The following is a 25,458-nucleotide window of genomic DNA, read 5'->3' as shown; positions in this document are numbered from 1 at the left end:
CCACACATACCACTCTGCATAATATACACACTTTATTATGAACTGGTCTGTATACAGACTTTCTATACACACATTCCCTATAGAATAAAAATGTACATGTGTATACAAGGCCATATAAATATAGAGCTGTAGAAATCTTGGAATGCCTCCGGCCTCGGCCAAGTGCTCCTCCCTCCCGGGTGAGTCCTGCTGTCCTCCTCCTCCTCCTCCACCAGCTGGTCACTTCAGCGTGGGGCAGAAGGGGCAGGTGTCATTCGTGTTGGTCTGAGCCCAGAACTTGATGCACTGGAAGAGGAGAAAGGCCACTGGGTGCTCCAACGCCACACATGCTCCCACCCCTGGAGTGGTGGTGTCAGGGAAGAGGAGCAGCTCCCTGAGCAAAGAGGCACCTCTCAAAGTGGGGATTTGCTTACATTTAGCGGGGGGGGGGGGGAGCAATTGGCTGCACCCAACCCCAGCCCACCTGTTGCTGGTATCTGCCTTGCATTTCTTTTTAGATTGTGAGCTCTTTGGAGATATAAACCTAATTTATGTATTTGTTGCAGTGGGTGGGGGGGAGAGCACAGACCCCCTTCAGCAGTGCCTGCAGGGGGCTGCATCTGTCACCCCTATTTACCAAACTGGGCCGGGATTTCCCAGAGACTCCAGAAGACAAGGACGCCTGACCTCAGCATACCCGAAAAGGGGAGCGGGGGACCCCATGTTGACCTTGCATATCCGGCAATGGGGGGGGGGGGGGCTGGAAATGACTGCCACAAAATGGCTCCCATTAAAATAATACCCACAAAACCCTGTGATTTTTGGCTAATTAGCTGTTTTGAGGGCACCTCGTGACTTACAGAGCAAGGTAAGAAGCTCCCTGCTGCAAAAATGGGTCAATTTGGAACCTAACCCCCACGATCCCATATTTGCAGTTTGCATATCCGTGGTACAGCCACAGAATGGAACCCATGCGAATATCAGGGTCCACCTGTAGGTGTATATACAATCAGACCTCCAGGTCAGTGGCTGCGTTTCCAGTCAAAACCTTTGCTGGTCACAGGTGAGGAAAGAGCCTCTCCCCTGCCTCAGGTCCCAAGTGGGGGGCTCTCAGCCAAAGCAGACACGAGTGGGCTAGACTGCCTCTGGCTCAGGCAGCTTTCTAGGAGCGGGTATCTCCAGCCCAGGCAGGCCCTGTGCTGCTGGCTCTGCGCACGCCCCCCCCCCCCCCCCCCCGCCGGTCAGGCTCTCCTTGTGAGGACGCAGGAATGCTCTGCCTGGCTGCTGACTCTGCAAGCAGGAAACGGGGGCATTTCCTCGATCCCCGCGTGAAGAGGTGTGCCTGTACGTGTGCGCAGGCACACGCTCCCCCTGCCAGGAAGAACACGGCACCTTCCACAGCCCTGCTTTAGGAGCAGCCGGTGGAGGGGGTGGGAGGGTGGGTTGCATACTGCACATGTTGTGGGGCACCCTGAGCACTCACCTCCTTGTGCAGAATATGGGAGCAGGCCATGGGGTGGAGCTCGTTGGGCTGGACCAGCTTCTGGCACATCAGACACAGTTTGCAGGTTGCGGTTGCCTGGCATGCCCACCCAGGAGAAACAGGAGAGAATGGGAATCCCCAACAGAGAGGCAGACGGAGGGCGGCGGCAGCAGCAGCAGCTTCTCCTAAGGAGCCTTCCCAGCAGCGTGGGATGCTCCTTCCTCTCCCTCTGCGGCTGGCCACTCTTGGGGGGCAGGGAGAGCTGCATGGTGAACTGGGAGCAGAGGCCGCTCTCTTCTCTCTCTCTCTCACCCCCCCCCCCCGGTTCCTCAGGACCAGCTACACTGCTTGGGGCCTATGGGGTTCAGGCCTGCTGGGAAGGGGAGGGGCTCATCTTACCTGGGCTGGCGTCCCGCTGTAGGAGACCTGAGCAGGTGGCAAAAACAGGGGGTTGTTGATCTGAGGCAGAGGAGCAGGGAAGAGGGGGGAGCGGATTCGGCCAAGAGGCTGTGGCAGAGAAAACAAGGGGAGGGCTTCTGAGAGTTTACCCCCCACCTGCGGGGGGAGGAAGTGTCTCGCCCTTGGAGGCTTACCCTTCCAAGTCATCTGTGTGTGTCTATTTGGACGCCGCTTACAAAAGCTAGGAATGCGGAAACACCCAGTCGACAAGGTAAGAACATCCCACCAAAAATGGGATTGCCAGAAGAGAAGAGTCTGTGCTTCCTGCCTGTGAGGGAGCCGGCCTTGTGCCCAGAAGGAGAGAGGCCGATCCCAGCCCCACCCACCCCGACTCGATCAACCGGGGGCCTCTGCAGCGGGCACAAGGGGAAGGTGGCCCGCCAGGCCCTGCAGCTCGGCCCAGTCCTCACCCCGGTGCCAACTGACCTGCGTGCCAACGGCTGCCACCCTTTCCTGCTGTTCTGCCAGCTTGGCGGCCACCAACTGGTTCAGCTCCTCCATGGTGAGCCCCGCCAGGGTCCTTCGGGCTGCTTTGATCTGCTGCAGGATGTTGGTCAGCTGGGCCCTGAGGAGACAAGGGGCCGCTCAGCCGCTGCTCACCAGGGGAACCTTCTTAGGAATTCCACCCCAGTCGGGAAGGAAGGAAGGAGAGCATGCTGGACCCTGGGAAGAACCCAGCATGCATGGTGCCTGGCTGCCCGTGGCCCAAAAGGACGACCCCAAACCGCCGTCCCGGCCCCCATCCTTGGGTTTCCCAGGCAGAGCTCTTGGCGCAGCGGGGAGGTGGGGCCGACTCACTTAGTGCACCGGGGAAATCGCATCAGGAGCTTCTCCAGGATCTTCTCCAGCTTGTCCACGGGGGGCGGCGGTCTGTGGAATTCTGAAGCGGCGGCCTTGACTCCGCCCAGGCCCGGCGGGGGAGGGAGGGAAGCCGCGGGCGCCAGGCGGGGGCCGGCCAGAGAGGCCAGCACGGGGCTGTTCCTGCCCTGGGAGGTGGGCAGGGGGGGCGAGGGCTGGCCGGGCCTGGAGAGGGAAGGGTTCCGGAGAGGGAAGGAGAGCACTCGGGGGTCCGCGCTGGGCATGACCATCGGGACGGTCCCAAGGGGGAAGGGCAGCCGGGGGGCCAGGGAGGCGTTGGGGGGCGGGAAGGCGGGCAGCAGGAAGTCTGTCTGCAAGAAAGAAGGGGGGGGGAGGCTGGTCAGCTGGAGTCTACCGCCCAGCCTACATCCACGTGGGCTCCCAGGCATGCTGCTGCTCACAGCCCTTGCTTGCGTTTGGGGGGGCTGCTCTTTGGTGGAGCACTGCCTGCCTCCCCCCCTCCACCCGCGTAGGATGTCTAGGGGAAGGGCTCACCTCCAGCGGGGGTGGCGGCAGGGGGGGCGTGGGGATCTGGGGAAGGCTGCTCAGCTTGGCCCCGTTGCGTACTAGCTGGATGTGGTCGTTGAACTGCTCCTAGGAGACAAGTGCAAAGCAAAGAGGGTGTCAGCCCAGGTCACGGCACCCTCCCCTCCGGAAGCAGGGAGGCAGCTACCAGCCATGACGGGACGTGCACATTCTGACACGCACCAAAGCCACGGCTCCCTCCCAATGAGAGCAGAACAAGCAGCCCGCCCCGAGCAGTACGAGCCTTCCTCTAGGTCTCAGCAGCAGCGGCGGGGATCTCTCCCTCTCGGCCTTCTGCAGACGCTCTGCAACAGGGTTGGGCCCTCCCAAGACAAATGCGGTGCCCTCCTCCGATGCCACCCTGGGCTGGCTGCTCGTGCCCAAGGAAAGCCCCAGGCCCCCCTTGCTGCATCCCCAGCGACCACCCCCGCTTCGGGGCTGCTCTGTAACCTGCCCAGCAGCAAGCTGTCTGTTGCCACGTACCCGGACGCTCTCCTTGGTCATCCGGATGGTGCTCAGCCTCGCCTCCCACTCCTGCTTGGGCCGGATGGTCTCCAGCGTGGGGGGCGCTGACCTGCTCAGAGACAGAAGCAGAGGAAAGGAGACGGCTCCAGCCACCCTTCAGCCCGCCACGCTGGGGAGCAAGACGAGGAGCGACGCCCAGCTGAGAGGAGGAAAAGCCCCCCCCCCCGGGCAGGTCCCTCCCTGCCCCTCCCGCGAGATTCTGTGTGAGGCACTCAGGTCACAGACAGGCATGTGTGATGTCACAGGGCAAGCAAGAGCCCTGCAGCCCAGCGTGGGCAGCCTGGCTCCTGTGCCTGGTGGGAGGCACTGCCGACCCCTCGGACCAGCCCTGGGGACTCGCAGACGTGCCTCCCAGCTAGCTTTCTAGGGGTGGGGAGGAGGACCTCAGCAAGGCGGGGGGCTCAGAGCAGCGCCCTCCTGCCTGCACAGGCAGGCCCTGCCGAACCACCACCACCACCAGGCTGGGCGGCCCAGTCTGAAGAGGGGCCGGGTGGCTTCTCAGCGAGAGGAAGGGGCCGAGGAGGGCCAGAGACGCGCCTCTCCTGGGTCCTGCCAGGGAAGAGGGGAGGCTGCAGGGCAGTGTGGAAGGAGCAGAAGCCCCGCTCTCCGCAGGGCCAGGTCGGAGGGCGCTCTGGCCACGCACTCACTTGAGGTAGGTGAGGTGCAGCTCGGCTTCCTTTTCGGCCTCTTCCAGTTTCAGCAGCAGCAGCTCCTTTCTGCTCTCCAGGGACAAGATCTGGCAAGGACAGAAGCCACGCTGGCTCACGGAGAAGCAGCACCTGGGCTACCACCGCCCGGATCTCCCTCAGGCAGCACACAGGCCGGGGGACGTCAAGGCCAGGGACCCACCTCTGCCTTCCAGGCTCGCTCCGTCTCCTCCAGGATGGACCTGTTGATGTCATTGTGCTGGTTCTTCAGCTTGTCCAACTCCATCTCCCAGGCCTCCCTGAGGAGCAAACCAGGGACTCCGGTTTAGGGGCCCGGGAGCAGCACTGCCAGACTCTCCTCCTCCTCCTCCTCCCAGGGGCCCCCTTAGGCCAGAGCACCATTGCCCCACCCAACGGGATGGGTGGCCTCACTGCCCAGCCGCTGCTGAGCCGGCAGGGGGCGCACCCCGAAGGGGGCAACGCGGAGGAGCCAATGCTCAGGCCACCCTCTTGAAGTTGCCACCAGATTGGCCCAAGGGAGGACTCTCCGACCCTGGCAAAGCGCCCTTGCGGGTGGAGACTAATCTGATTACAGGCACCCTGCGGCCCCACGACTGGCCATTAATCCAGGATGCTGAAGGCAGACAACAAAGGGTGTGTCTTGGCTAGCTGGCGCATGAGCGAGAGCCTCCCCCAGGAAGGGGAGGAAATCCCTACTGGATGGCAGCTGCCTAGGAAAGCAGGAAGGGCTTGTGAAGAGGCAGCAGCTTAGCAAGGGAGAAAAAGAGAGCCCTACTTCTCCTCGGACTGCTCAGCAATGAGCGAGACGATTTTGTTCTCCTTCTCCTCTTGTTCTTTCAGCAGCCTGGATGGAAAGAGGAGGGACAGGCAAAGTTTCCTCTGCTCATCAGGCAGACTTGCATGCTGCCCCAAACTCATGTTTCTGGGCAGTTAGCGCTTTTCAATCGCTGCCTAGGAAAAGCAGCCACCCTGCCTGGAAGACAATGCCTGGCAGCTGCTGCTCCTCAGGCAACAGAGGCACCAGGCCAGCCTGCCCACTTCTGAATTCAGCACTTGACTGCATTTGGTGCAAGCCACCTGGAAAGGTTTTCTATCAGGTGGTTTATACATCTAACCACATAAATAAATAAAGCTGCTTTAGCCACTCAGCACACGTGACCTCCTGGGCCTCATTTCTGAGCATCTGCAGAGCTCTGGGCCCGCCAAAGCAGGCCACATGGCTGGTGAAAACATGCAGATCCATTCCCCAAAGCGGACCAAGGTGGCTTCGGCTCTTGCCCTCCTGGATTCTGAGCCAACCTCCACAGAGGGTTAGAAGCTGCAGCCGCCAGTTCTCAGATCTACCTCCTGCCTTTCTCACAGAGCTTCTCGATTTCGGCCTTCAAATCCTGCTCCTTCTGCAAGAATTCCTTTTTTTCCTTTTCCATCTTCTTCTTGGTCTCTTCCCGCTTAACAGTCACCTCCTGAATAGCCTTCAGAATCTCCTGGAGGAATAGTAAAAATTTTTTTTAAAAAAAGCACTGATTTCCCACTTTTCTTAAAATTAAACCAAAGCAGCTTACAAAGTAATCAAACACCAATAGCAGTTGGGTGTCGTTCCGATTTACAGTTCGGCAAAGAACATGAGATGGTGAAGCTGCACCCCAACTTCAACATCAAAATAAAAGCTTTTTTAAAAAAAAACTTTAATAAAAATGATTATTTTTGAAAAGAAAGAAAAGAAGGTGAAGCTTCAGAAAACAGGAGTGGGCCTCCCAGGAGGCCCAGCACACCAAAGCAGGCAGGCCCCCAAGCCTCCCTGAAGAGCCCGGGCTTCCCATGGTGCTGGGGGCTGGCTGGTGGGCCCCTTGCGGGAGGGCGTCCCACAGCTGGTGTCACGACCCAGAAGGCTCCGCTCCTAACAGACTCCTGCTGGGCCTCAGCTGGCAGGGGCACCCTGAGCAGGACCTCAGATGCAGGAGCTGGTGGTCCCCCAGGGACTTGGGAGCCGAGCCAGGGAGGGGTTCTGAAAGGGAAGGCTCTGGCCTTCCCATTCTATTGCTTGGAGCTGTAGGCCACCTTGGACTTGATTCTGCTGGATATAAACAGCAGGAACACATAAGCATATACAGGTGAAACTCGGAAAATTAGAATATCATGCAAAAGTCCATTAATTTCAGTAATGCAAATTAAAAGGTGAAACTGATATATGAGACAGACGCATTACATGCAAAGCGAGACAAGTCAAGCCTTAATTTGTTACGAAAACCCCGAATCCAAAATCCCAGAAAATTAGAATATTACATGGAACCAAGAAGACAAGGATTGTAGAATAGAACAATATCGGACCTCTGAAAAGTATACAGTGTACTGCGCTTGATTGGCCAGCAAACTCGCCTGACCTGACCCCATAGAGAATCTATGGGGCATTGCCAAGAGAAGGATGAGAGACATGAGACCAAACAATGCAGAAGAGCTGAAGGCCGCTAATGAAGCATCCTGGTCTTCCATAACACCTCATCAGTGCCACAGGCTGATAGCATCCATGCCACGCCGCATTGAGGCAGTAATTGCTGCAAAAGGGGCCCAAACCAAGTACTGAATACATATGCATGCTTATACTTTTCAGAGGTCCGATATTGTTCTATTCTTCAATCCTTGTCTTCTTGGTTCCATGTAATATTCTAATTTTCTGAGATTGTGGATTTGGGGTTTTCATGAGCTGTACGCCATGATCATCACAATTATAACAAATTAAGGCTTGACTTATCTCGCTTTGCATGTAATGCGTCTGTCTCATTTATCAGTTTCACCTTTTAATTTGCATTACTGAAATTAATGGACTTTTGCATGATATTCTAATTTTCCGAGTTTCACCTGTATGTGGCAAGTCCAGAGGTGAGAGCACGCATTCATTCATTTACATACATACATACATTTCTATCCCGCTCTTCCTCCAAGGAGCCCAGAGCGGTGTACTACATACTTGAGTTCCTCCTGTGAAGTAGGCTAGGCTGAGAGAGAAGGGACCGGCCCAGTCACCCAGCAAGTCTCCTGGCTGAAGGGGGATTTGAACTCGGGTCTCCCCGGGCCTAGTCCAGCCCTCTCGCCACTCCCCCACGCTGGCTCCACACTTCACAAACATGGCTGCAAGTCATCCCTATGATGGCCGTTTAAGGGAAGCCAGCAGCATCCGCCTTTTCCAGACGCGGGAGAAAGGCTGAGAGAGGAACTGCTTGGAGCGTTTGAGGCAGGAGGGAGATCTGAACCAGTGACCTTCTGGGCCACGCAGACCACCCTCTTAGCCAGGAGGCTCCTCCAGGCAGAGGGCTGCCCCTTCTTCTTGACAAACCTGAAGACAGGACACCTGCACCCGGGCATTCCTCAAAGGATGAAAACCCACACGGGTCAGAACCCTAGAGGCGACTTCAGGAAAACAGGAGGGTGCTGTCCAGGCAGGAGGAAGATCCAGGCCAGAAAATCTCAGGGCCAGACCCTAGTGACTCTTAGCATGGAGACCTTTTCCCTTCCGTAACACACTTGCCATGTTACACCAAGGGCCTAAACTGCTCAGGGCCCCTGGAGACAACGCTTGCTTTGGGGGCAGGCCTACTCAACTTTGGCCCCCCTCGCTGTTTTTGGACTACAACTCCCATAATCCCCAGCCACAGTGGCCAACAGCCAGGGATTATTTTATTTAGCAAATTTATTGACCACCTGACTTCCTTAGACTTGAGGGATTATGGGAGTTGTAGGCCAACATCTTCAGCGGGGCCGAAGTTGAGCAGCCTAGTTTTAGGGGCTAGGAGCCCACCCGGCAGTCACCACCATCCTGCTATTTCCTCCGCATCACCAACGTTACAGCAGCCTGAGTGGGGAGGGGGAGAGAGAGAGAGAGAGCAGCAAGGCAATCGCTCAGTAAGGGGCACGTCACGCCCACAAGGACTCCAGTGGAAAGGAATTTGGGAAGGAAAACCCACGGAAGCTGATGGCACAGATTGTGCAACATGCCCAGCCAGCCGGTCGGATTTTAGAAAAGCAAGGAGCAAAGGTGAATCTGCTGCAAAGGCTTATCAGCGAGGCACCGGTCTCTCTTTCAGTGTCCTACAGAGTCACGTTTTAATGCCTGGATTTAAAGATTCACATTCCAACACTTTTCTTTTTCAGCTCCGCTCCGAACCCACAGAGTCAAGGAAGGGTTCATCCTGTTCAGTAATGCTCACTGTGGGACACCCCACGGAAGACTGCCCCCCCGCACCCCTTTGCCACAAGCGTCCTCTCCAGACCCTGCCAAGGGCCCACGATGCCTAGCGGCCACCCAAGAGCAGCAGCCCCATGGCTCAGCCGCACTGGCAAGCATCGAGGGAGGCCCGGCCCTGGTACCTGGTGGTTCTTCATCTCTTCCTGCCTCCGCTGCTGGAGATGCTGCAGCTGCACCTGGAGCTGATTCTCCACCTGCCTCTGCTTGTCCAGCACTTCCTGGTAGCGCTCTTTCAGCAAAGCCCTCTCAGACATCATTTTGTCCTGCCAGGGTCCAGAACCGAAAGGCCAGGTGAGGGCCCCTTCCACCACCCCAGGATGGCACCAGCCCCGTGTGCTCCCCCCGCCCTGGCTGGATTCACGCCTGGAAGTGGGGAAGGGAGATGCTTGAGCTACGGCCGCATTCCCTGATTGCTGGGGCACTCCTGACCTTGCCTTGGGATGGCTGGCTGGGCGGCAGCAGGAGGGCAGGCCAAGCACTGGACACAAGGAGGAAGCAGCGCCGCCAGTGGCCTGCCGGCATCCCGGCAAGCTGCTGCACACAAGGAGAGGTGGTGTGGGGCACTTGCTGGTGCTGCTGCTGCTGCGCAGTCCCCAGCAGGCCTTTGAGGGGAGCCGGACACAGCCCTGCTTCACCTCCCCTCGCCTCCGGACCGAGGAGCCACACTGCAGCACGGCCCACGAGCAGAGCTGCCCTGCAGCCATTGGTTCCCCTGCTGAGGGAGGGATGCAGGCGCAACACAGCCCTCAGAAGCCGGAGGCCTGGTGGGCTCCAAGCAGGAGCACGGGAGCTGGGCGAGGCTGGGTCGAAGGGAGGTCGATCCAGCGGCGCACAAAGCAGGCGGCCAGTTTTATGGACCCTGGCAAGGGACCCTGGCCCTCCCCTAGGGAGGGCTCTGGTTCTTGACCCATTTCTGGCTCCAGCCGTGCTGAGGGGGGCTCTACTAGGAAACGAGGGTGAAGGCAGAGCTGGATCGCCAGGTCACGGGGAGGTGCAGGCCCAGGGTCCCCTCAGATGGGAGGTGCCACGTGGGGCCCAGGTCACTGGGTCTACCTACTCCGTCTCACCCCTGTCTGCCTTACCCCTGAATGGTGTGGGGGGAGTGTTCCTGGACCCAAGGTCATGGCATCAACGCTTTGGACTCCCCAGGGGCATTCTGGAGATGTGGGCTGACTACTGCCCCTTGTGCTTAGAGAACTTCCCTGGAAGCCCCTTTGGCTTCAAAAAGAACCTCTACTAGCTTCCAGGTTCCCGACTGAGAGGCTTGCGGGTGCGCAGAAGGAATCCAGGCATCTGCCATCTGGGGTGACAGCTATTCGGACAGGAGACCCCAGCAGCGCTTACCAGGTTCTTTTCAATATCTTGATCAGTGTTCACTTCCAGGTCGGCCGTCTTGAAGTCTGTCTGCAAGGGGAGAAGAGAGTTCTGCCCATCAAACATGTCCAGAGATCCTCCAGAGACCCTCGTGCCACTTTCCCTCTTTCCGAGGCTTCGATTCCAGCAGCCACGCGTGAAGCCACTTTGCAGAATTTATGGGACCAGGTGGCCAAGGCTCCACGCTAAAGTCCTGAGCCTCCCACGTTCCTGATTGCCAAAGCCAGTCAGCCCAGCAGAGAGCAGAGCACGGGAGACCCAGTTCAAAATCCACCCAGCTCCCTATCTTCTGCCTAACCCGGAATCTCAGGACCGGTGTGCAAGGTTTAGCTCCCTAAGGGCGGGGGGGGGGACCCTCTCCTTCCTGCAAGCCAGCAGCCTCCGATCAATAACCATCCCCAGGAGACTCCCTGGGAGACAGGAGAGCCTCCCGCTCCCCAGCTGGGTGCCTGACCTGCACTGCGATGTTCTGGGAGGGCTTGGGAGGCGAGCCTTCTTGATGCTGGCTTCCCCCATCGCTGGGCGATGCTGCCCTAGGCGTGTCTTCCAGGTCTGGGCACCCATTCCGCCGCCTGCCATGCTGCAAGATCAGAGATCCCAGCTCAGTCTCGGAGCAGTTAAGGACGGCATCAGCCTGGTCCACGGAGCGGTCTGCCTGCAGACGCAGCGGAGCCATCACCAGCAGACTTTCCCCAGACAAGGAGGGTCTCTTTTCTCCCACAGCATGGTCCGAGTCAGGCAAAGGGGGCTCCTCACTTGAGAGGCAGGCCTGAGGCTGCAAGGGGAGCTCAGCAAGGCTAGGCAAAGGCTCTTCTGAAGCGGCTTGGTCTTGGGGGGCCAGCAAGGCGGTCCCGCTCTCTGCTGCCTCGGCATCCCTTTTGGCTTCCTCCACATGCTCCTCTTCCCAGTCCTCATTCACTGGTGGACAGGAATGGTTGGCGGCAGACAGAGCGAGACAATCATGGGGGGGAATGGAAAAATCACTTGTGCTGTCCCAGAGAGGGGGCGAGGGAAGGAGAGAGAGAGAGAGAACGACACTCATCAACACCAAGGCAAATGTCACCCAACCAAAGTCTGCCGCTCACAGTTATCCTGGGAAGGGAAACCCCACAAGCTACCAGCCCGACAGAAAACCAGCTGCCCCAGGATTACTTTTCTTCCCAGTTGTGGAGACAACGGTGGATGTAGGATAGTGGGGTGACCCACAGCTAGGAGGAGACCGCTAGCATCTTTGCAACGGAGGGCACTGGGAGGCCCTGAGCATCGCCCGGCTCAGCCGCCCGGGACAATCAGCCAACAGCAGAGCCCAGAAGAGAAGCAAAGTGTTTCTCTGGCCCAGCCCCTCCGGACAGGCAGAGGGCCTCTGGCGGCTTCCCCCAGACAGGCGGGACCCAAGAGGCTCTTCCTGAAGCAAGACTCCACTGGCGAGCAGCAGCCCAGGGGGCAGGAGCGCCCCCAGCCCACCTACCTGAGAGGCAAGCGGGCAGGTCCTTCTTCGGGCAGGCCCGGACCAGGTGAGGCCGGCTGCTGGGCAGGAGCGCTCTCCCTGGCCTCCACCACCACGACCTCCTCCTCCTCCTCCTTGGTCTGCTCCGACGCCATCGCCTCTTCCCCAGAGTCTCCAGCGGTCACAGCGCGGCACTTCGGACCCGCCGCCCTCACGCGCCGGAGGGCCCTGCAGCGCCTCTCGTCAGGCCAAGCAGCCCAAGGCAGGCTCCTGGGAGACAGACAGACGGAGCAGGTGGAGCCGTGACACAGCCGGGCGAAGGGACGGCAGCAGCGAGAGGGCCCCACTCAGCCTGGGGGGCAGCCGGGTGGCCGTCAGGCTGGCTGCAGGAGCCTTGGCCCGCTGGTGGGGGCGGCTCGCCTGACACCTGTCTCCAACTGGGGGGGGTTGCAGCAAGAGCCCTCCAGCACCAGCCCAACGGGCCAGGGAGGCTGGTTGCCCCATGCAGAGCCAGGCCCCCTTCAGCCCCATCATGGCTGCCAGGCTGCCCTGAGGGGTGCCCGACTGTGTCCAGGTCAGGATCCTGCGGGCGGGGGGGGGGCTGGACCCCCCTCGCCCCATTTCCCCTCCCTCAGAGATGAATGCTGCGACTGGTGCAGCTGGGGGGAGCCTCTCTCCGCCCCCCTCCCAGGCTGGGGCGGGCATTCCCTGCGCCCCACAAGAAGGCTGCCTGCCAACCCGGCCCCCCAGGAGAGGGAGGGGGGGAGGAGGGAAGCACCCGAGCGCGCGCACCGGTCGGGGGGGCAGCCCCCTCCTTGGCGTTCCCTCCTGGGGGAGGCGAGAAACCGCCGCCCCCCGGACGAGGCGGGCGGCTTCGCTGCTCCTCTGGGGCTTGGGGCGGCCAGGCCAGGCGGGGCTCCGTCCGGGCCAGGAGCGGCAGCAGCGGCCTAGCTGGCGGCAGGACGGCCGGCTTCGCGGGGCCCAGCCGGGCACGCCGCTCCGCACAGCCGCCCGCCCGCTGCTCCTCGAAGCGACGCCTTCTCCGGTGGGGCGCCTGCCTGCCTGCCTGCGGCCTCTGCCCGGGGGGCCCGGCGACCCTGCGCTGCAGCCCGCCCCCCCGCGCCCCGCCTCCCCCCCCGGGGGGCTAACAGTCAGACCCACCTTGCAGGGCGGAGACGGCGCCGGGGCAGGCCGGGGGGTCGGAGCCGCGGGAGCTGCTGGGGCGGGCGGGCGGGCTGGGGCTGCGGCGGCTGCTGCTGCTGCTGCTGCCGCCGCCGGACGTGACGCGCCGCCTCCCTCCCTTCCTCCCTCCCTCCCTCTTCCTCTGCCGGCGGCGGCGGCTCTTCCGGCTCTTCGCGTCCTGCCGGGGGCTCCTCCTGGGCCGGCTCCATGCGGGCCCCTGCGCGGTAGGTGGGGGCTGGGGGGGCGCGCCTCTCCGCTGGCCGGACGGACGGCTGCCTGCCTGGCGAGACCCCGCCCTGGCCCCAGCGAGCCGGAGAGGCGGGGGGAGGGGGCTCCCCAGGAGGAAGAGCCCCTCGCGGGGCGGGGGGGGGCGGGCCCCGCAATGGACCGCTGAGAGCGGCGGGTTGGCCAGCCCTGCCCGGAGGGCTCCCCCAGCCCCCTGCCGGGTAGGCCGGCGCTGGCTCCCCTCGTCTGGGGGTGGGCGGAAAGCCGGCAGACTTGGGGGAGGCCTGTCTGTCTGCCTGGGGGGGGGGGGAAGCCGACCCCGCTTTGCTGCCAGGCATGAGGGGGGAAGCCCGCTAAAGCGCGCGAGGCAGGCAGGAGCCGGGCTGGGTCTCTTGCGCGGGTGGGGCTGGGCTGGGGTGCTGGAGGCGCAGATTCGCCTCCTGCAGGGGAGCAGCCTGCCTTCCTCCTCCTCCTCCTCCTCGAGGTCTCCTGGGGTCCTCAGAGGCGGCTGGACTCCGCCGCCCATCATCCCTGGGCACGGTGGCCTCGGCTTGAGTCCCTGGGGGTTGCCGTCCAGTTCCTTCTCTGCAAAGAGGAAACGGGCCAGCCTGCGGGCTCTAAGCCGCGGGGCTTGTACGGGGCGACTCGTCTGCAAGATCCGCGATCTCCAGACTGTGGCGCCTCCGCGGAGGTGGGCAAGGGGAGGCCCGAAGGGGAGGCCCGAGCGCCTCACTCCTCACATGCTCTTCTCTGCCCCTGCAGCTTGCTTGTCGGATGCCGCCGTGGAGGGGGCAGGAGCCATCATGGAGGGCTGTGATGGAGGCCGGGTTGTGTGTCCACACGTGCCTTTGGCTGCTCCCAGCCTGGATCCCTTTGCTGCTGCTGCTGCTGCCGCTGCCCAGCAGACTTGCCTATGGGGCAGGACTGCCGCCTGGGGTGGAGCCCTGTGGGGGGGCAGCCCCTTGCCCCGGGCAGCTGACGTGGGCCGTGCACCTGGCTGTGCCCAAGAGCGCCACTCCCTCGGAGGAGCAGCTGGACCGGCAAGCAGACCAACTGGCCCAGGAGGCTGGCCTGGTGAACCTGGGCCGGATCGGGGAGCTCCGGGGCCATTACCTCTTTGGCTACCGGCCAGCAGGCCGTGAGGAGCCGGGCCTGGCGGCCATCCAGCACTCGGCCGCGGCCGTCTTTGCCCAGCACGACAGTGTGAGGTGGCACGCCCAGCAGCGGCTGCTGAAGCGCTCCAAGCGCGGCCTGCACTTCAACGACCCCAAGTTCCCGCAGCAGTGGCACCTGGTGAGTCGCTCGCCCGCCTGCCTTGCTTGGTTCCAGGCCAGTCTGGGATGTGGCTGCAGTCCTCCGGGTCTGGCTCTGTCAACGGGAAGCCTCTGGGGTGCCTGGAAAGGGCCTCCCCAGTGAATCTGCTGCTGCTGGTCCCTGTCTACTGAGTTCCCCGGGTCTCATCCAGAATGGTGCTGCCAGGAGGGCAGGGTGTCCCCTTGCCTGCAGCCGAGGATGGCACCTTGCCGCCCCAGCGTAGGGTCCAGATGGTGGCCAGTGGTGCTGAGCCCTGGCGATCACCCAGGCTGGCTAGAGGGGGCTGTGCCCTCGGGCCCCCCCTTCTCCTGGCTCTGCTTCTTCCCTCTGGCCTGGGCTGGGCCTGCCCACCCATCCTGCCCGTGCCCTCTGAATGTCTCCTCCTCTCTGTGGACCCAGAACAACGACAAGAGCCCCGGGATGGACATCAACGTGACGGGCGTGTGGGAGAGAAACGTGACGGGCCGGGGCGTGACGGTGGTGGTGGTGGACGATGGCGTGGAGCACACCATCCAAGACATCCAGCCCAACTACGTGAGTAGCCGGCGCCACCCCATCCTCCACGGAGGGGCAGCAGCAGCCCCTGTGGGTGCTCGGGCCCCAGGGGGGATGCAGCCACCCAGTCCCTGGCCAGAGGGCAAGGGGCAGGCTGAGGAGGAAGGGGGGAGAAGGCAGGGGAGGGGAGTCTGGGCTGATGGGAGGAGGAGGTTGCCCAGGGCGGGAGAGCTGAGATCTGCTGCTTCTAGCCAGTCAGAGCCGGAGGTAGCCCAGATGGAATGGGCAACAAGGGGAAAGAACTGGTCCTCCTCTGCTGGTGGCGGGGCGGAAGCCGCTGCCTTCGGACTTGGGTTCAGGTTCTGCTGGAGGCAGCAGTGGCAGTGAACGGCTCACCCTGTGGGCCAATCGGCAATGCTTCTGTGAGATGGTTGGATGCCACAGGGACCCCTGGAGGCTTGTAAACACAAGAGGGCCCTGGCCAAAAGCAGGGAAGGGGTAAGGTGGAGCAGGGGGCACCCGGAAGCCAGGCTCCTTCCGTGAGCTGAGGGTGAGGCCAGGCCCCGCTCCTGTTTGGTAGCCTTTTGCTTTCCTCTCCAGCTTCCTCTTTCAAGTAGTAACACCGGTGACGCCTGAGCTGCCCGCCTGGGCCCATGCTCCTTCCAGCCCCACCCCGAGCAGCACGCACTCCTGGGAGAACTGGGCCGGGGCTTGGCGGGGGGTTGTCCACTGGTCCTCAGGCAACGAGCCCCCTGGCCACTGCCCCGTTTGGCTCCCCGGCTGCAGCCTCGGACATCCACTCTGTGGGTTTGCTTGGCTGGCGTGTTGTCAGCGTTTCAGTGGGGCTTCGTGTTCTGGGGGGAAGGAGGTCTCAATGGTGGGTCTGCTCTCTTCCAGAGCCCTGAAGGCAGCTACGACTTGAACTCCAACGACCCTGACCCCATGCCCCACGCAGACGAGGAAGACGGCAACCACCATGGGACCCGCTGTGCTGGTGAAATCGCGGCCGTTTCCAACAACAGTATCTGTGCCGTTGGAGTTGCCTACGGGAGCCGGATCGCAGGTGCTGGCACCTGACCTCACCTTCCCTCTGCTGGCATCTGCCCCATCTTTCCGTGGGGCAGAGGGAGGGAGTCGCTTGTTTCCCCTGGTATTGTTTTTGTATGGGAGACCAGCGAGGGAGAGCTGATTGAGTGTAGGGGCAAAGAAGAAAGGTCAGGCAAACCCCTGTGGTTACACCCCGCCCCCCCGCCGCCACCCTCCAAATGGGACAGGGGTGTTCCTGAGGGCACATTTAGTCTGAAATAGCCGGTTCCTGATGAAGCTCTCCTGAACTGTGAACTGGCGTGCAGAACTCATCCTGGGATTGCCTCAGCATCCATCATGACTTGTAGGGACTTTGCCCGGGCTCCTGACCCCTGGGTAGGCCAGGTGGCCTCTTGGCAGACTTCCCAGCCCCACGCCTGCCCTCCCCTGGCGGCAGTTCTCCCTTTGCGCAGCAGATGGCGGGCTCCTCCCTCGGGTGAGCGCTGCTCTTTTCCCAGCGGGATGACTTCTCTTCTGTGCTTTGCACCTCTGCTTGCTTCTGGGCTGGAGGGGGGCGAGTGGCTTCTCCTTGCGGCAGTCCTGATCTCCAGCTGTCTTCAGAGCAGGCACTGCAAAGCTGGCGCCGGAGGAGAGGAGGCCCGGGGCTGCCTGGTAGGGCTGGCACCTCTGGGGATGGGGTGGTGAGGCCGGCAGAGCGGAGTAGGTGCCACAGGCAGCCAGAGAGCAGACTGGGGGCTTGTTCTGCCGTGGAAGCCGGGGGCAGCTGAGCCGAGGTTCCCATCTGGACCAGGGCTGGCTGACTGCCACGCTGGACTCCCCCTGTGCAGATTGGCTGCATGAGCTCGTTGGAAACATGGCTCCCGCTCCAGTCGCTTGGCTCGCTTTTGCCAGCTATTCCTGTGGGAGGCTTGGCTGGCACTGTTGGGTAATATTGAATTAGCGGATTACATGGGGTGCGGTGCAGGGCCGGAGGCGATTCCCGGAGGCTTCAGAAGGAAGCCGAGCTGGGGCTTTGCCGGAACTCCCGGAAGGCTGCTTGGCGTGGCGTGACGAGGGGCGGAGCAGGGCGGTCCCCGGCTGGCCCACCTCCCACCGGTCGTCTCCTCCTTGTAGCAACACACACAGCACTTAGCGAAAGGCTTTAGAAGAGGCTGCTAGACAGATGTATGGGGGAGGAGCTGGTCTGTGGCTGCCTGGGACCCCCCAGGTCAGCGGCAGCGTGTTGGGAGTCAGTGAGGGGGGGCGGGGGGCCTGTTTGCCTCCACATCCCTCTTTGGACTCCCCAAAGGCGTCTGCTTAACTGCTGCGGGGAGCGGGGTGCTGGGCAAGGGGTGCCCCCTTTCCCCCTCTGCCGCTGCTGCTGCTTGCCTGCTGCTCCCGCTCAGCAGGCAGGGTTCTTTCTGCTCCCCCAGCTCCCTTTCCCTGGCCTGGAGGTCTGTGGCCCCACAAGCCCCACCTCCGCTCTGCAATGGCTGCTGTGGCTTCTTGTCCACACACGGCCTCTCCTCTGGCCCGGCTCTCCTTCTAGCCCTGGGAGGCCGGCCGCTTCTCTTCCGCTTCTGCTGGCAGGATGCCCACGGCCGCTCCCGGGGCTCAGAGAGTTGAGGCCAGGCTTGAAGGCGGGTCTGGGTGGCCGCTGCTTGCCAGGCCCTGCTGACTGCACTGTCTTGGCCCACGCAGGGATCCGTGTGCTGGACGGGCCGCTCACTGACAGCATGGAGGCCGTTGCCTTCAACAAGCACTACCAGATCAATGACATCTACAGCTGCAGGTCAGTGCCAGGGAGCCAGGCTAGGACGGGTGTCAACAAGCCCCCTCTGCGGCCGGGATTCTGGTCCCGGAAGGGGGTGGCGTGCTGGAAATCGGAGCAGCCACACAACAAGCCCCGGCTGTGACCCTCCCTGCAGACCTTGAGCCCCCCAGTTAGTCAGCAGGAGGCTGGGGGGGGGCAAGCGGGGGGCTGCGGCTCTGGGCTGCCACTCCTCGGGGCATGTGGAATCGCTCCGGGCTTTTGGGAGGAAGAGCAGGATAGAAGTGGAGGAATCCTTCTCCTCCTCCTCCTCCTCCTCCTCCTCCTCGCTCTTGCCCACCGGTGTTCCAAGACGCTGCTTCTCCCTCCACAGCTGGGGTCCAGATGACGATGGCAAAACTGTGGACGGTCCTCATCAGCTTGGCAAGGTACGTTTCGGGTTAGGGCCTCTGCTGTCTGCTGCTCTCTGCTGCTCTCTGCGTGCCTGCTTTGCTTCAGGGGCCCGGAAGAGCCTTTCCCCCGGGAGCTCCTCACGAGTCAGAATGCAGATTGTGCAGGGAGGGCGGGAGGGCTGCCTCCAGTATGTTTAATGGGAAGCAGAGGCATTCCATTTGGAAGGAGGATGCGTCTTTTAAAGTGTCCTGAACCCCTGAGGGCCTGCCCTCCGCGCCTGCCTGTAGGCATCCAGCAGCGGCATCGTGAAACAGGATGCTGGACTAGATGGGCCTTTGGGGGCCTGATCCAGCAGGGCTGTTCTTAGGTTCTTAAAACAGAAATGAATAGGGGAAGCTGGTCTGGGGGGATCACGAGAGAGCTCTGGGGAGCCTGGGCCTCCTGCCCTGGGGGCCCTTTGGCCAGCAGCCCTCCACTGGGTGGGTGGGGGCTGCCGGGAGGCTCTCCTGCTCCTGAGAAGAACAAGCCAGCCCTTCCCCGAACGGCAACGCCGCTGCTCTCCTCTGCAGGCCGCCTTGCAGCATGGTGTGATTGCCGGCCGCCGAGGCTTTGGCAGCATCTTTGTGGTGGCCAGTGGCAACGGAGGGCAGCACAGCGACAACTGCAACTATGACGGCTACGCCAACTCCATCTACACAGTCACCATCGGTAAGGGCCCGGGCGCACCTGGCCGCGCAGTGCACGTGTGAGCGGTGCAGGGACGGGGGCTGCTTTGCGCCCCAGGGGGCTGGTTGTGTGTTGGGGTGCTCCCCTGTGCCCTCCCTGTGGGGTGGTGTCTGCTGCCGGGCCGTGCAGGCAAACCCCGAGAGTCGGAGTTGGGAGAAGGCGGCTTCCTGTGCTTCTCCTCTGGCTTCCTTCCAGGCGCAGTGGACGAGATGGGCTCCATGCCCTTCTATGCGGAGGAGTGCGCCTCCATGCTGGCGGTGACCTTCAGTGGGGGAGACAAGCTGATGAGGAGCATTGTGAGTAGATTTCCCCTGAGAAGCAGAGCAGGGGCAGGCGGGGGCTCCGACTAGGCTCGGGGCTGCTGCTTCTCCCCCCACACGCCACTACTATGAAGGGCCCAGTAGCCACACATTACGTCCGGCCATCATGTGCTGAAGCCGGAAGGGGAAGTGGGGGGCCGCCTTGTCCGCCCCAGAGGCACCCTCCCGGCTCCAGGCAGAAATGCAGTGCAAATGGGTTTGGCCCTGCAGGAGCGAGTGTCCCTCGGCTCAATATCCGGAAGCCTCCTTTGGCAGGCCGGGGTGGGGGGGAGGGGAGGGCTCCGTGCCCCTCCCTCTGTGCTGTGGGCTAGGGATCCTGGGCGGTGGGTTGGCCAGTGAAGGTTTGAGCCCAGGTCTCCCCACTCGTGTCCCAGCATCCTCCAGGGTGTTGCGCTGGGGAAGTGCTATAATGGCGGAGAAAGGCACCTTCCGGGCATGTGGAATTGGCAGGGGGGCTCCCTGGCCGGCTCCCTGCTCTCACCTCTGTGCCCCCCCCCCGGCCCAACCCGGGAGTTCGAGCAGGGCTTGGCTGGCCCCCTCCCATGCCTCCTTGCTGCCCCTCTCCAGGCAACCACTGACTGGGATTTGCACAGGGCAACGGGGTGCACAGAAGGCCACACGGGCACCTCGGCCGCGGCCCCCCTGGCAGCCGGCATGATCGCCCTCATGCTGCAGGCCCGCCCCTGCCTCACCTGGCGGGACGTCCAGCACATCATCGTCTTCACGGCCACGAAGGTGAGCAGCCCGGCAGCCCCTCCTCTGCCTCCCCCCCCCAACGCGGCAAGCGGGTCCTGGGCTGACCAAGCCCTGAGCTCGCTGGGCCCTCTGGCCAGGGTGGGCGCAGAGGCGGGGGTGAGCTGGAAGGGGCTCTGCAGCCGTCTCCTGACGAGGGAGGTCCTCTCCCTTCTGGAGTCGAGCCCGGCCTGCCCGTGCAGGAGCAGGAGGGGGGCGAGGGGCGGGCAGGATGGACTTTCCGAGTGCTCAGGCCTCCCTGCCTGCCTCCCTTTGCAGTACGAAGACCACCGGGCCAGCTGGGACACCAACCAGGCCGGACTCAGCCACAGCCACCAGCACGGCTTTGGCTTGCTCAACGCCTGGAGGCTGGTCAACGCGGCCAAGGTAGCTGCCGGGACGGCCTTCCAGACTCCTCAGGAGAAGGCCCCCATGCTGGAGCGTGGCCCTCCGCTCCCCCCGGGCCACGGCCCCCAGCAGGGCACTGCAGCGAGGTGGGGGCCCAGGGGAGTCCCAGGCAGGCAGCCCCCCCCCACTTGCCACCGAGGGAACAGCCGGTGTGGCTGCAGACATCGTGAAGCCCCCCGGCTGGCCTGGGAGTGGGTGCTTCCCGGGGGGTTGCGGAGACGGCCGTGCGGTGCTCGGTGCGAAACCTTCCTTCTCTCCCATCCACCCCGGCAGGTCTGGGAGTCCGTCCCCTACTTGGCCTCCTACGTCAGCCCCACTTTGAGGGAGAGCCAAGCCATCCCTCTGGAGCCCCAGCAGCTGGAAGTCTCCTGGAATGGTGCGTGGGGCTTCCCTGCCGTGGGGCGGGAGGAGGGGAGGGGCTGGCCCTGCAGGGGGGTGCCCACCATGCTGGACTTCCCCACAGGGGGGCCCGGGGGTGTGTGTGCAGTGGGTGCGCAGGGGGGCCCTCCCAACAGAGAGTGCCTGGCTGCCCTCAAAGGCCCCGGCTCCTGGAGCTCCTTGAGGGGCGGAGGAGGCACAGTCTCGCTTCAGCAGGCAGCGGAGGAGTCGGCTCGTGGGGCTGGGGGTGGGGGCCGAGTGGAGCTCTGCCATGGGAGGGGGGCAGCTGGAAGGGCCGTGTGTGTGTGTGTGTGTGTGTGTGTGTGTGTGTGTGTGTGTGTGTGTTGCCCACCCCCAGCTCGCATTGGTCCTGGATGGAGCCAGGCTGCTGCCTTCCTGCTCAGCCCCAGCCTGGATGTGTGCACGGAGGGAGGGATGGGAGGAAGCCAGGGCTGCAGCAGGCTCTGCCCTTTTTAGGCAATGCTGGAGCTCCTGTTTTGGCGGCTCTCCTCCGTCCAGGCGCACCGCTTCTCCCCAGGCCGGCCCATCCCTCAGCGGTGCGTGGGAGCCCCCCCCCCGACCCAGGCCGCCTTCCCCTCTCCCCACCCCAGCTGCCACGGCCACCTCTGGGCAGTGAGGAGCTCTGTCCTGCTCTCTGGAGGGCGGCGGAGGGGGGGGGGGCCTGCAGTTCTTATCGCCTCCCAGATGTGTTGCCCAGTAACCCAGGGTTGCCTTTTTGGCCAGTTAGGAAGGATTTTAATAGGTTAACGGGACAGATTCGTTGATACGATACAAGCTGCAGGCAAAGTCTGAGCGGCAGAGGAGGAGGGAGTCAGACTGAGAGAGCTGGGGGGGGGCGCCAGAGGGCTGTGCGGCCTCCTGCCCCTCAGAGCCCCTCGGACCCTGGACACACAGCACCCCACGCTGAGCCCAGAGCAGCTCCTCGGGGGCGGCTGAGGCTGCTGCTGCCCAGCAGGGCGTTCTGGTGTGCTGCCTTCCAGGCGGAGTTGCGGGCCTCCCTCCCAGCTCTGGGAAGAGGAGGGCAGAGAGACGCTCCTCTCCAGCCTGCAGGGAGCTCTCTCTCTCTCGCTCTCTCTCTCTGCCAGACGCAACGTGCTCCCCCCAGGCTGGGGGCTGTGTGTTGGCGGTGGCAGCTCCTCCCTTGGGGGGCCTGGGCCCGTTCCCAGCCTTGATGAGTCGCTGGGTGGGAGTCCAGGACAGCGTCTGGGAGCCCGTTTCCCCTACAAGGCAGGCTCTGGAGCAGAACGAGCAGCCACCCACCCCACTGGCTGGGAAATGCCAGGGAGGCATGTGGGGGGCCAGGCTGCCTCTGCGAAGGGAGGGCAGGAGGGGAAGGTGCTGCGGGCGGCCGGGGGTGGGGGTGGGGGGGTCCCTGCAGAGCTTAACCCTTTCCCCGGCACCCACCAGCCGGCTCCGCTGGGCAGGAAGAGGCCCGGCTTGCTTGGAGAGCGACTCTGGCTGGGCTCTGAAGTCCCAGACCAGGCAGCAGCGTGGGCAGCGCCTCAGTTCCTGCTTCAGAGACGTTCTTCCCAAAGGCCATCTGTGGGGTCCGGCATCGCGGTGGTGGCCCTGGCGCTTCCTGGAGCATTGGGGGCCTGTGGCGGGGCTGCTTTCCTCCCCTGCGGTCCTGCAGATCCCAACGGAGGGGGCGGGGAGAGGAACCCCTCGGGAGGGAGCAGGCATGAAGTGGGGGGGGGCTGTCTGAGTGCTGATGAAAGGCCTGGCCTGGCCCTCCCCCTCGCCCCCCCCATGCAAACAAAGGCAGTGGCCTGCATTGGCCCCCACCCACCCCCAGGGGTCCTTCGGGAGGCCTCCTTGTATGGACGCGTCTGCCAGGGCTGTGTGCAGGCAAAGCCAGAAGGCCGTCTTGAAAAAGGCCTGCAATGCCACCAGGCCCCACGAGCCCACCTCTCCCCCTCCTTTCCTCCCCCCCCCCAGTCACAGAAGCTGACCTGGGGCTGTCGGGCATGCGCACCCTGGAGCACGTGGCCGTGACAGTCACCATCAGCCACCCTCGACGCGGCAACCTGGAGATCCGCCTCCTCTGCCCCAGCGGCATGGAGTCCGTGATCGGGACCGCGCGCAGCATGGACTCGTAAGCGTGGCCCCACTCAGGCGGGAGGGCAGCCACTTGCGGTGCCGGAAGGAGAAGCCACTGGGGAGCGAGGTGGGCCGGGGCCAGTCCCAGTCCCGCTCCCTCCCGGACTGCAAGGGCAGGCAGCTGGCCCCTCACGGGGGCGTCCCTTGGCCGCTGGCCTTGCGCTCCAGCCAGGGCCCGGGACAGGAGCCCCATCTCTCCGGCAGCCGTCCCTGTGGGGCTCTCCAGCTCCGGGTGCTGCCGAGGCCTCTCCCTGCCACTCTCCCGTCTCCTCCTCCTCCTCTTCTGTAGAGATCCCAACGGCTTTGTGGACTGGACCTTCTCCACGGTGCGCTGTTGGGGTGAGGCGGCCCAGGGCACCTACCGCCTCGTGGTCCGTGATGTGGGTGAGTCCTCGCCTCCCTCCTCCCTAGGCCCTGCTGCCCTCCTGCTGCCCCTCTTGCCCGCTCCGCGACTGAGCACCGCTCGCCCCCCTTCGGGCCCTCTCCTCTCCAGGGGACGAGCTGCTGCGAGGAGGAGGAGTGCTGGAGCAGTGGCAGCTGACGCTCTACGGCTCCTCGTGGGCCCCGGCCGAGATCCAGGCGCGGCAGAGGTAAGGTGAGAGTTGGGCAGGAGCGCTGAGGCCTGGGGGGCGGCTTCTCCCGGGTGCCCGGAGGGAAGCAGCAGAGCAGGGTCCGGCCCTGGCCCGTCTCCCAGCGGGGCTGCCTCCCGCAGGTGTGTCCGCAGGCCTGCCTGGTGGTGGCTCCGAAGGGTCTCTTGCCGTTGGGTTTCCCACTTCCCTGGCTTCCGTGGGTGCTTTGGCTTCACTTACTCACGCTGTGCCGGGCTGGGGGGGGGGGGGTTGGATCCAGACGGCTCCTCCTGGCTGCCGTGGAGCAACTCCCTCCCCAGATCAGCCGGTTTGGCTAAGGGGAGCGGCTCCTGCCATAACGCCGGGGCGGGGGGGGGGCAACTTTCCCTCTCAGGCTGCTGGAGGAGGCCATGAGCGGCCGGTTCTTGGACAGCAGCTTCTCCTTGCCTTGCCCGCCCGGCCTGCAGATCTCGGAGCAGGAGCCCTACACCATCAGCACCAACACCCTCAAGGTGATGCCCGTCTCTGAGCAGGCCAGGGCTGCCGGGTGGGGGGGCGGGGGGGGCCCAGGGAAGTGCTGGGGCCTGGAAGGTGCAGAGCACGGAGGCAGTTCGGCTGGGGGGAAGCAGGGGCCGGCTCTTCTGAAGGGACACAGGGGTGCAATGGCATCATTGGGGGGGTGTCCAGAGGGCTTGGCCAGTGCACTGGGCAGGGCTGGGGTCTTGGGGGCTGGTGCCCCCCCAGGCCGTGGAAGCCAGGCCTGCTGGCCTAGACTTGGCCGCCTGGAGGGTCTCTTCCTTGGCCGGCTGCTAGCCTCTCCCCCTCCTCTGATAGGCTCCTTTCAAGTCGGGGATTCTTCCCAGCAGTCCCCTCTGGCCAGGGAGGCCTCTCCTTCCCCATCTCCGTTTGCTCCTCTTTCTCCCACCCTGCCCCAGCGTTAAGGAGAGCTGCGCTGCCTGCAGTCTGGCCACTCATCAGGTTAACCGTGCAGCTCTACCTGACGGACAGCCAGCCTGCAGGCAGCACAGGGCAGGAGACAGAGGTGCAGACGGGGCGTTGGGAGGCAGGGCAGCCAGCTGGCAGCTCCCCTCCACTCCTGCCTGTGGCTCTGACGGCCTCCCCGGGCCCGCCCTCTCCTTCCACAGACCCTGATGCTCTTGGGCTGCTTTGCCGTCTTCTGGACCATCTACTACATGCTGGAGGTGTTTCTGACCCGCCGCCACCTGGCCTTTGACCTGGCAGCCTGCAGCGGCGCCAGCGGCTGCCCCTGGTCCTTGCAAGGCAGGACGGCTGCAAGCCTGGAGGACGGGACCCAGAGGGAGGAGGCCATCCCCCTCTACGGGGGCAAGGACGGGGAGCTGGAGGTCGAGCCCCTCCTGCCCAGCGTGGGGGGCCAGGAGGACGAGGAGGAGGAGCAGGGCCGCCTGGCCTTGGGCAGGGAGCGCTGCCTCACCCAGGGCTTGCTGAGTGCTGACCGAGAGCCCCAGGGGTGCTGACCGGACTGGAGCCCACCTCCTCCGCTCCGAGGAGAGGCGGGGCCGAGGCGAGCGCCGTGTCCGAAGGCCCGGCTGGCTCCTGGGTGCAGCTGGGTGCGCTGGCCACCCTCCTCCCTCCAGTCCCGCCGGAGCCGCAGAACTGCTGGGACGTCTCTGCAGAGCCTCTCCTGGGGGCTGCCCCCCCCCCCAGCCGCTGCTGGCCATCACCGAGGCTGGGCTGGAGGCGCCCCCTTCTCGCCTTTGAGGAGCGGGCAGGGCCCTGTCTTGCTGCCTTCTGTTGCTGCCGGCTGGGGAATCCGCTGCTCAGCGGCCGGCCGCAGCTGCCTGGCCTGTCTTCTGCCTTTGCCCGCCTGCCTGCCCCGCCACTGAGGAAGGGCAAAGGGGGGAGGGCTCCTGGGCCTGCCCCATGGCTGCAATGCCCTCGCCTCCGCCGTACGCCTGAGGGGGCCGGGCCCGGAGGAGGGCAGTGGGGCACCTTCCCTCAGGAGCTCCGCGCGGAGCAGTGCTTGGCTGGCAGCCCCCGCATGAGCTGCTCCCCTGCTTGCCCGGGGCGACCCACCGCTGTGAGGAGGCGGCCGCAGCTGGGGGTTCCTGCAGGGGCCTTGGCTGCCTCTCCCCAAGTCTTCACCCTGCCTGGGTTCTGTCTGTTCGTTCTTTTCTAAACAGCAGAATTTGTCTTTGCAGCTTTCCAGAATAAACGAATTAAAGCCCAAGGCGGCTGCTCCTCTCCTTCCCTCCTGGCCT

General features: G+C 63.6%; 2 protein-coding genes across 8 annotated transcripts; one reads left to right on the top strand and one right to left on the bottom strand.

The window, feature by feature from the left end:
• Positions 1-13: 13 nt before the first annotated feature.
• On the bottom strand, positions 14-12,860 carry RNF214 (ring finger protein 214). Of its 4 annotated transcripts, none has more exons than XM_053270080.1 (16): positions 12,720-12,860; positions 11,580-11,828; positions 10,566-11,100; positions 10,082-10,141; positions 8,860-9,000; positions 5,842-5,981; positions 5,273-5,341; positions 4,679-4,775; positions 4,477-4,565; positions 3,788-3,878; positions 3,275-3,373; positions 2,720-3,090; positions 2,348-2,486; positions 1,862-1,969; positions 1,463-1,558; positions 14-285 (listed from the first exon to the last, which is right to left on the bottom strand). In XM_053270080.1, the coding sequence occupies exons 2-16, from the start codon at positions 11,711-11,713 to the stop codon at positions 220-222; spliced, it is 2,235 nt and encodes a 744-aa protein (XP_053126055.1). In that variant the 5' UTR covers positions 11,714-11,828; positions 12,720-12,860; the 3' UTR covers positions 14-219. The 4 variants fall into 4 exon arrangements, with proteins under 4 accessions (XP_053126055.1, XP_053126056.1, XP_053126057.1 ...); XM_053270081.1 differs by having other exon boundaries at positions 1,862-1,888; XM_053270082.1 differs by lacking the exon at positions 12,720-12,860 and having other exon boundaries at positions 10,566-10,691; positions 10,868-11,029; positions 11,580-11,708.
• PCSK7 (proprotein convertase subtilisin/kexin type 7) lies at positions 12,721-25,427 on the top strand. Of its 4 annotated transcripts, none has more exons than XM_053270086.1 (16): positions 12,721-12,964; positions 13,728-14,258; positions 14,679-14,813; positions 15,672-15,837; positions 17,502-17,592; positions 17,945-17,999; positions 18,534-18,672; positions 18,886-18,986; positions 19,578-19,745; positions 20,022-20,129; positions 20,424-20,526; positions 22,488-22,644; positions 22,939-23,033; positions 23,143-23,239; positions 23,613-23,730; positions 24,364-25,427. In XM_053270086.1, the coding sequence occupies exons 2-16, from the start codon at positions 13,740-13,742 to the stop codon at positions 24,712-24,714; spliced, it is 2,403 nt and encodes an 800-aa protein (XP_053126061.1). In that variant the 5' UTR covers positions 12,721-12,964; positions 13,728-13,739; the 3' UTR covers positions 24,715-25,427. The 4 variants fall into 4 exon arrangements, 3 of the variants coding, with proteins under 3 accessions (XP_053126061.1, XP_053126063.1, XP_053126062.1); XR_008311126.1 differs by having other exon boundaries at positions 12,813-12,964; positions 23,143-23,244; positions 24,364-24,383; XM_053270088.1 differs by having other exon boundaries at positions 12,813-12,964; positions 23,143-23,244; positions 23,686-23,730; positions 24,364-24,419.
• Positions 25,428-25,458: the final 31 nt, after the last annotated feature.

This window comes from Hemicordylus capensis, chromosome 8, assembly GCF_027244095.1.
Source record: "Hemicordylus capensis ecotype Gifberg chromosome 8, rHemCap1.1.pri, whole genome shotgun sequence".
In the NCBI taxonomy this organism is placed as follows: Eukaryota; Metazoa; Chordata; class Lepidosauria; order Squamata; family Cordylidae; genus Hemicordylus; species Hemicordylus capensis.
Note: the sequence above shows the minus strand (reverse complement) of the source record. Positions and strands in the feature narration are given on the sequence as shown.

Excerpts from the sequence above, each read along its gene's own strand:
- RNF214 (XM_053270080.1), bottom strand. The coding sequence starts at position 11,713 with ATGGCGTCGGAGCAGACCAAGGAGGAGGAGGAGGAGGTCGTGGTGGTG. Across the intron at positions 5,982-8,859 it reads AAGAGATGAAGAACCACCAG|GAGATTCTGAAGGCTATTCA; the intron begins GTACCAGGGCCG and ends CTATTCCTCCAG. Across the intron at positions 4,776-5,272 it reads GCTGAGCAGTCCGAGGAGAA|GGAGGCCTGGGAGATGGAGT; the intron begins GTAGGGCTCTCT and ends TTTGCTCCTCAG.
- PCSK7 (XM_053270086.1), top strand. The coding sequence starts at position 13,740 with ATGCCGCCGTGGAGGGGGCAGGAGCCATCATGGAGGGCTGTGATGGAG. Across the intron at positions 18,987-19,577 it reads ACAAGCTGATGAGGAGCATT|GCAACCACTGACTGGGATTT; the intron begins GTGAGTAGATTT and ends GCCCCTCTCCAG. Across the intron at positions 20,130-20,423 it reads GGCTGGTCAACGCGGCCAAG|GTCTGGGAGTCCGTCCCCTA; the intron begins GTAGCTGCCGGG and ends CCACCCCGGCAG.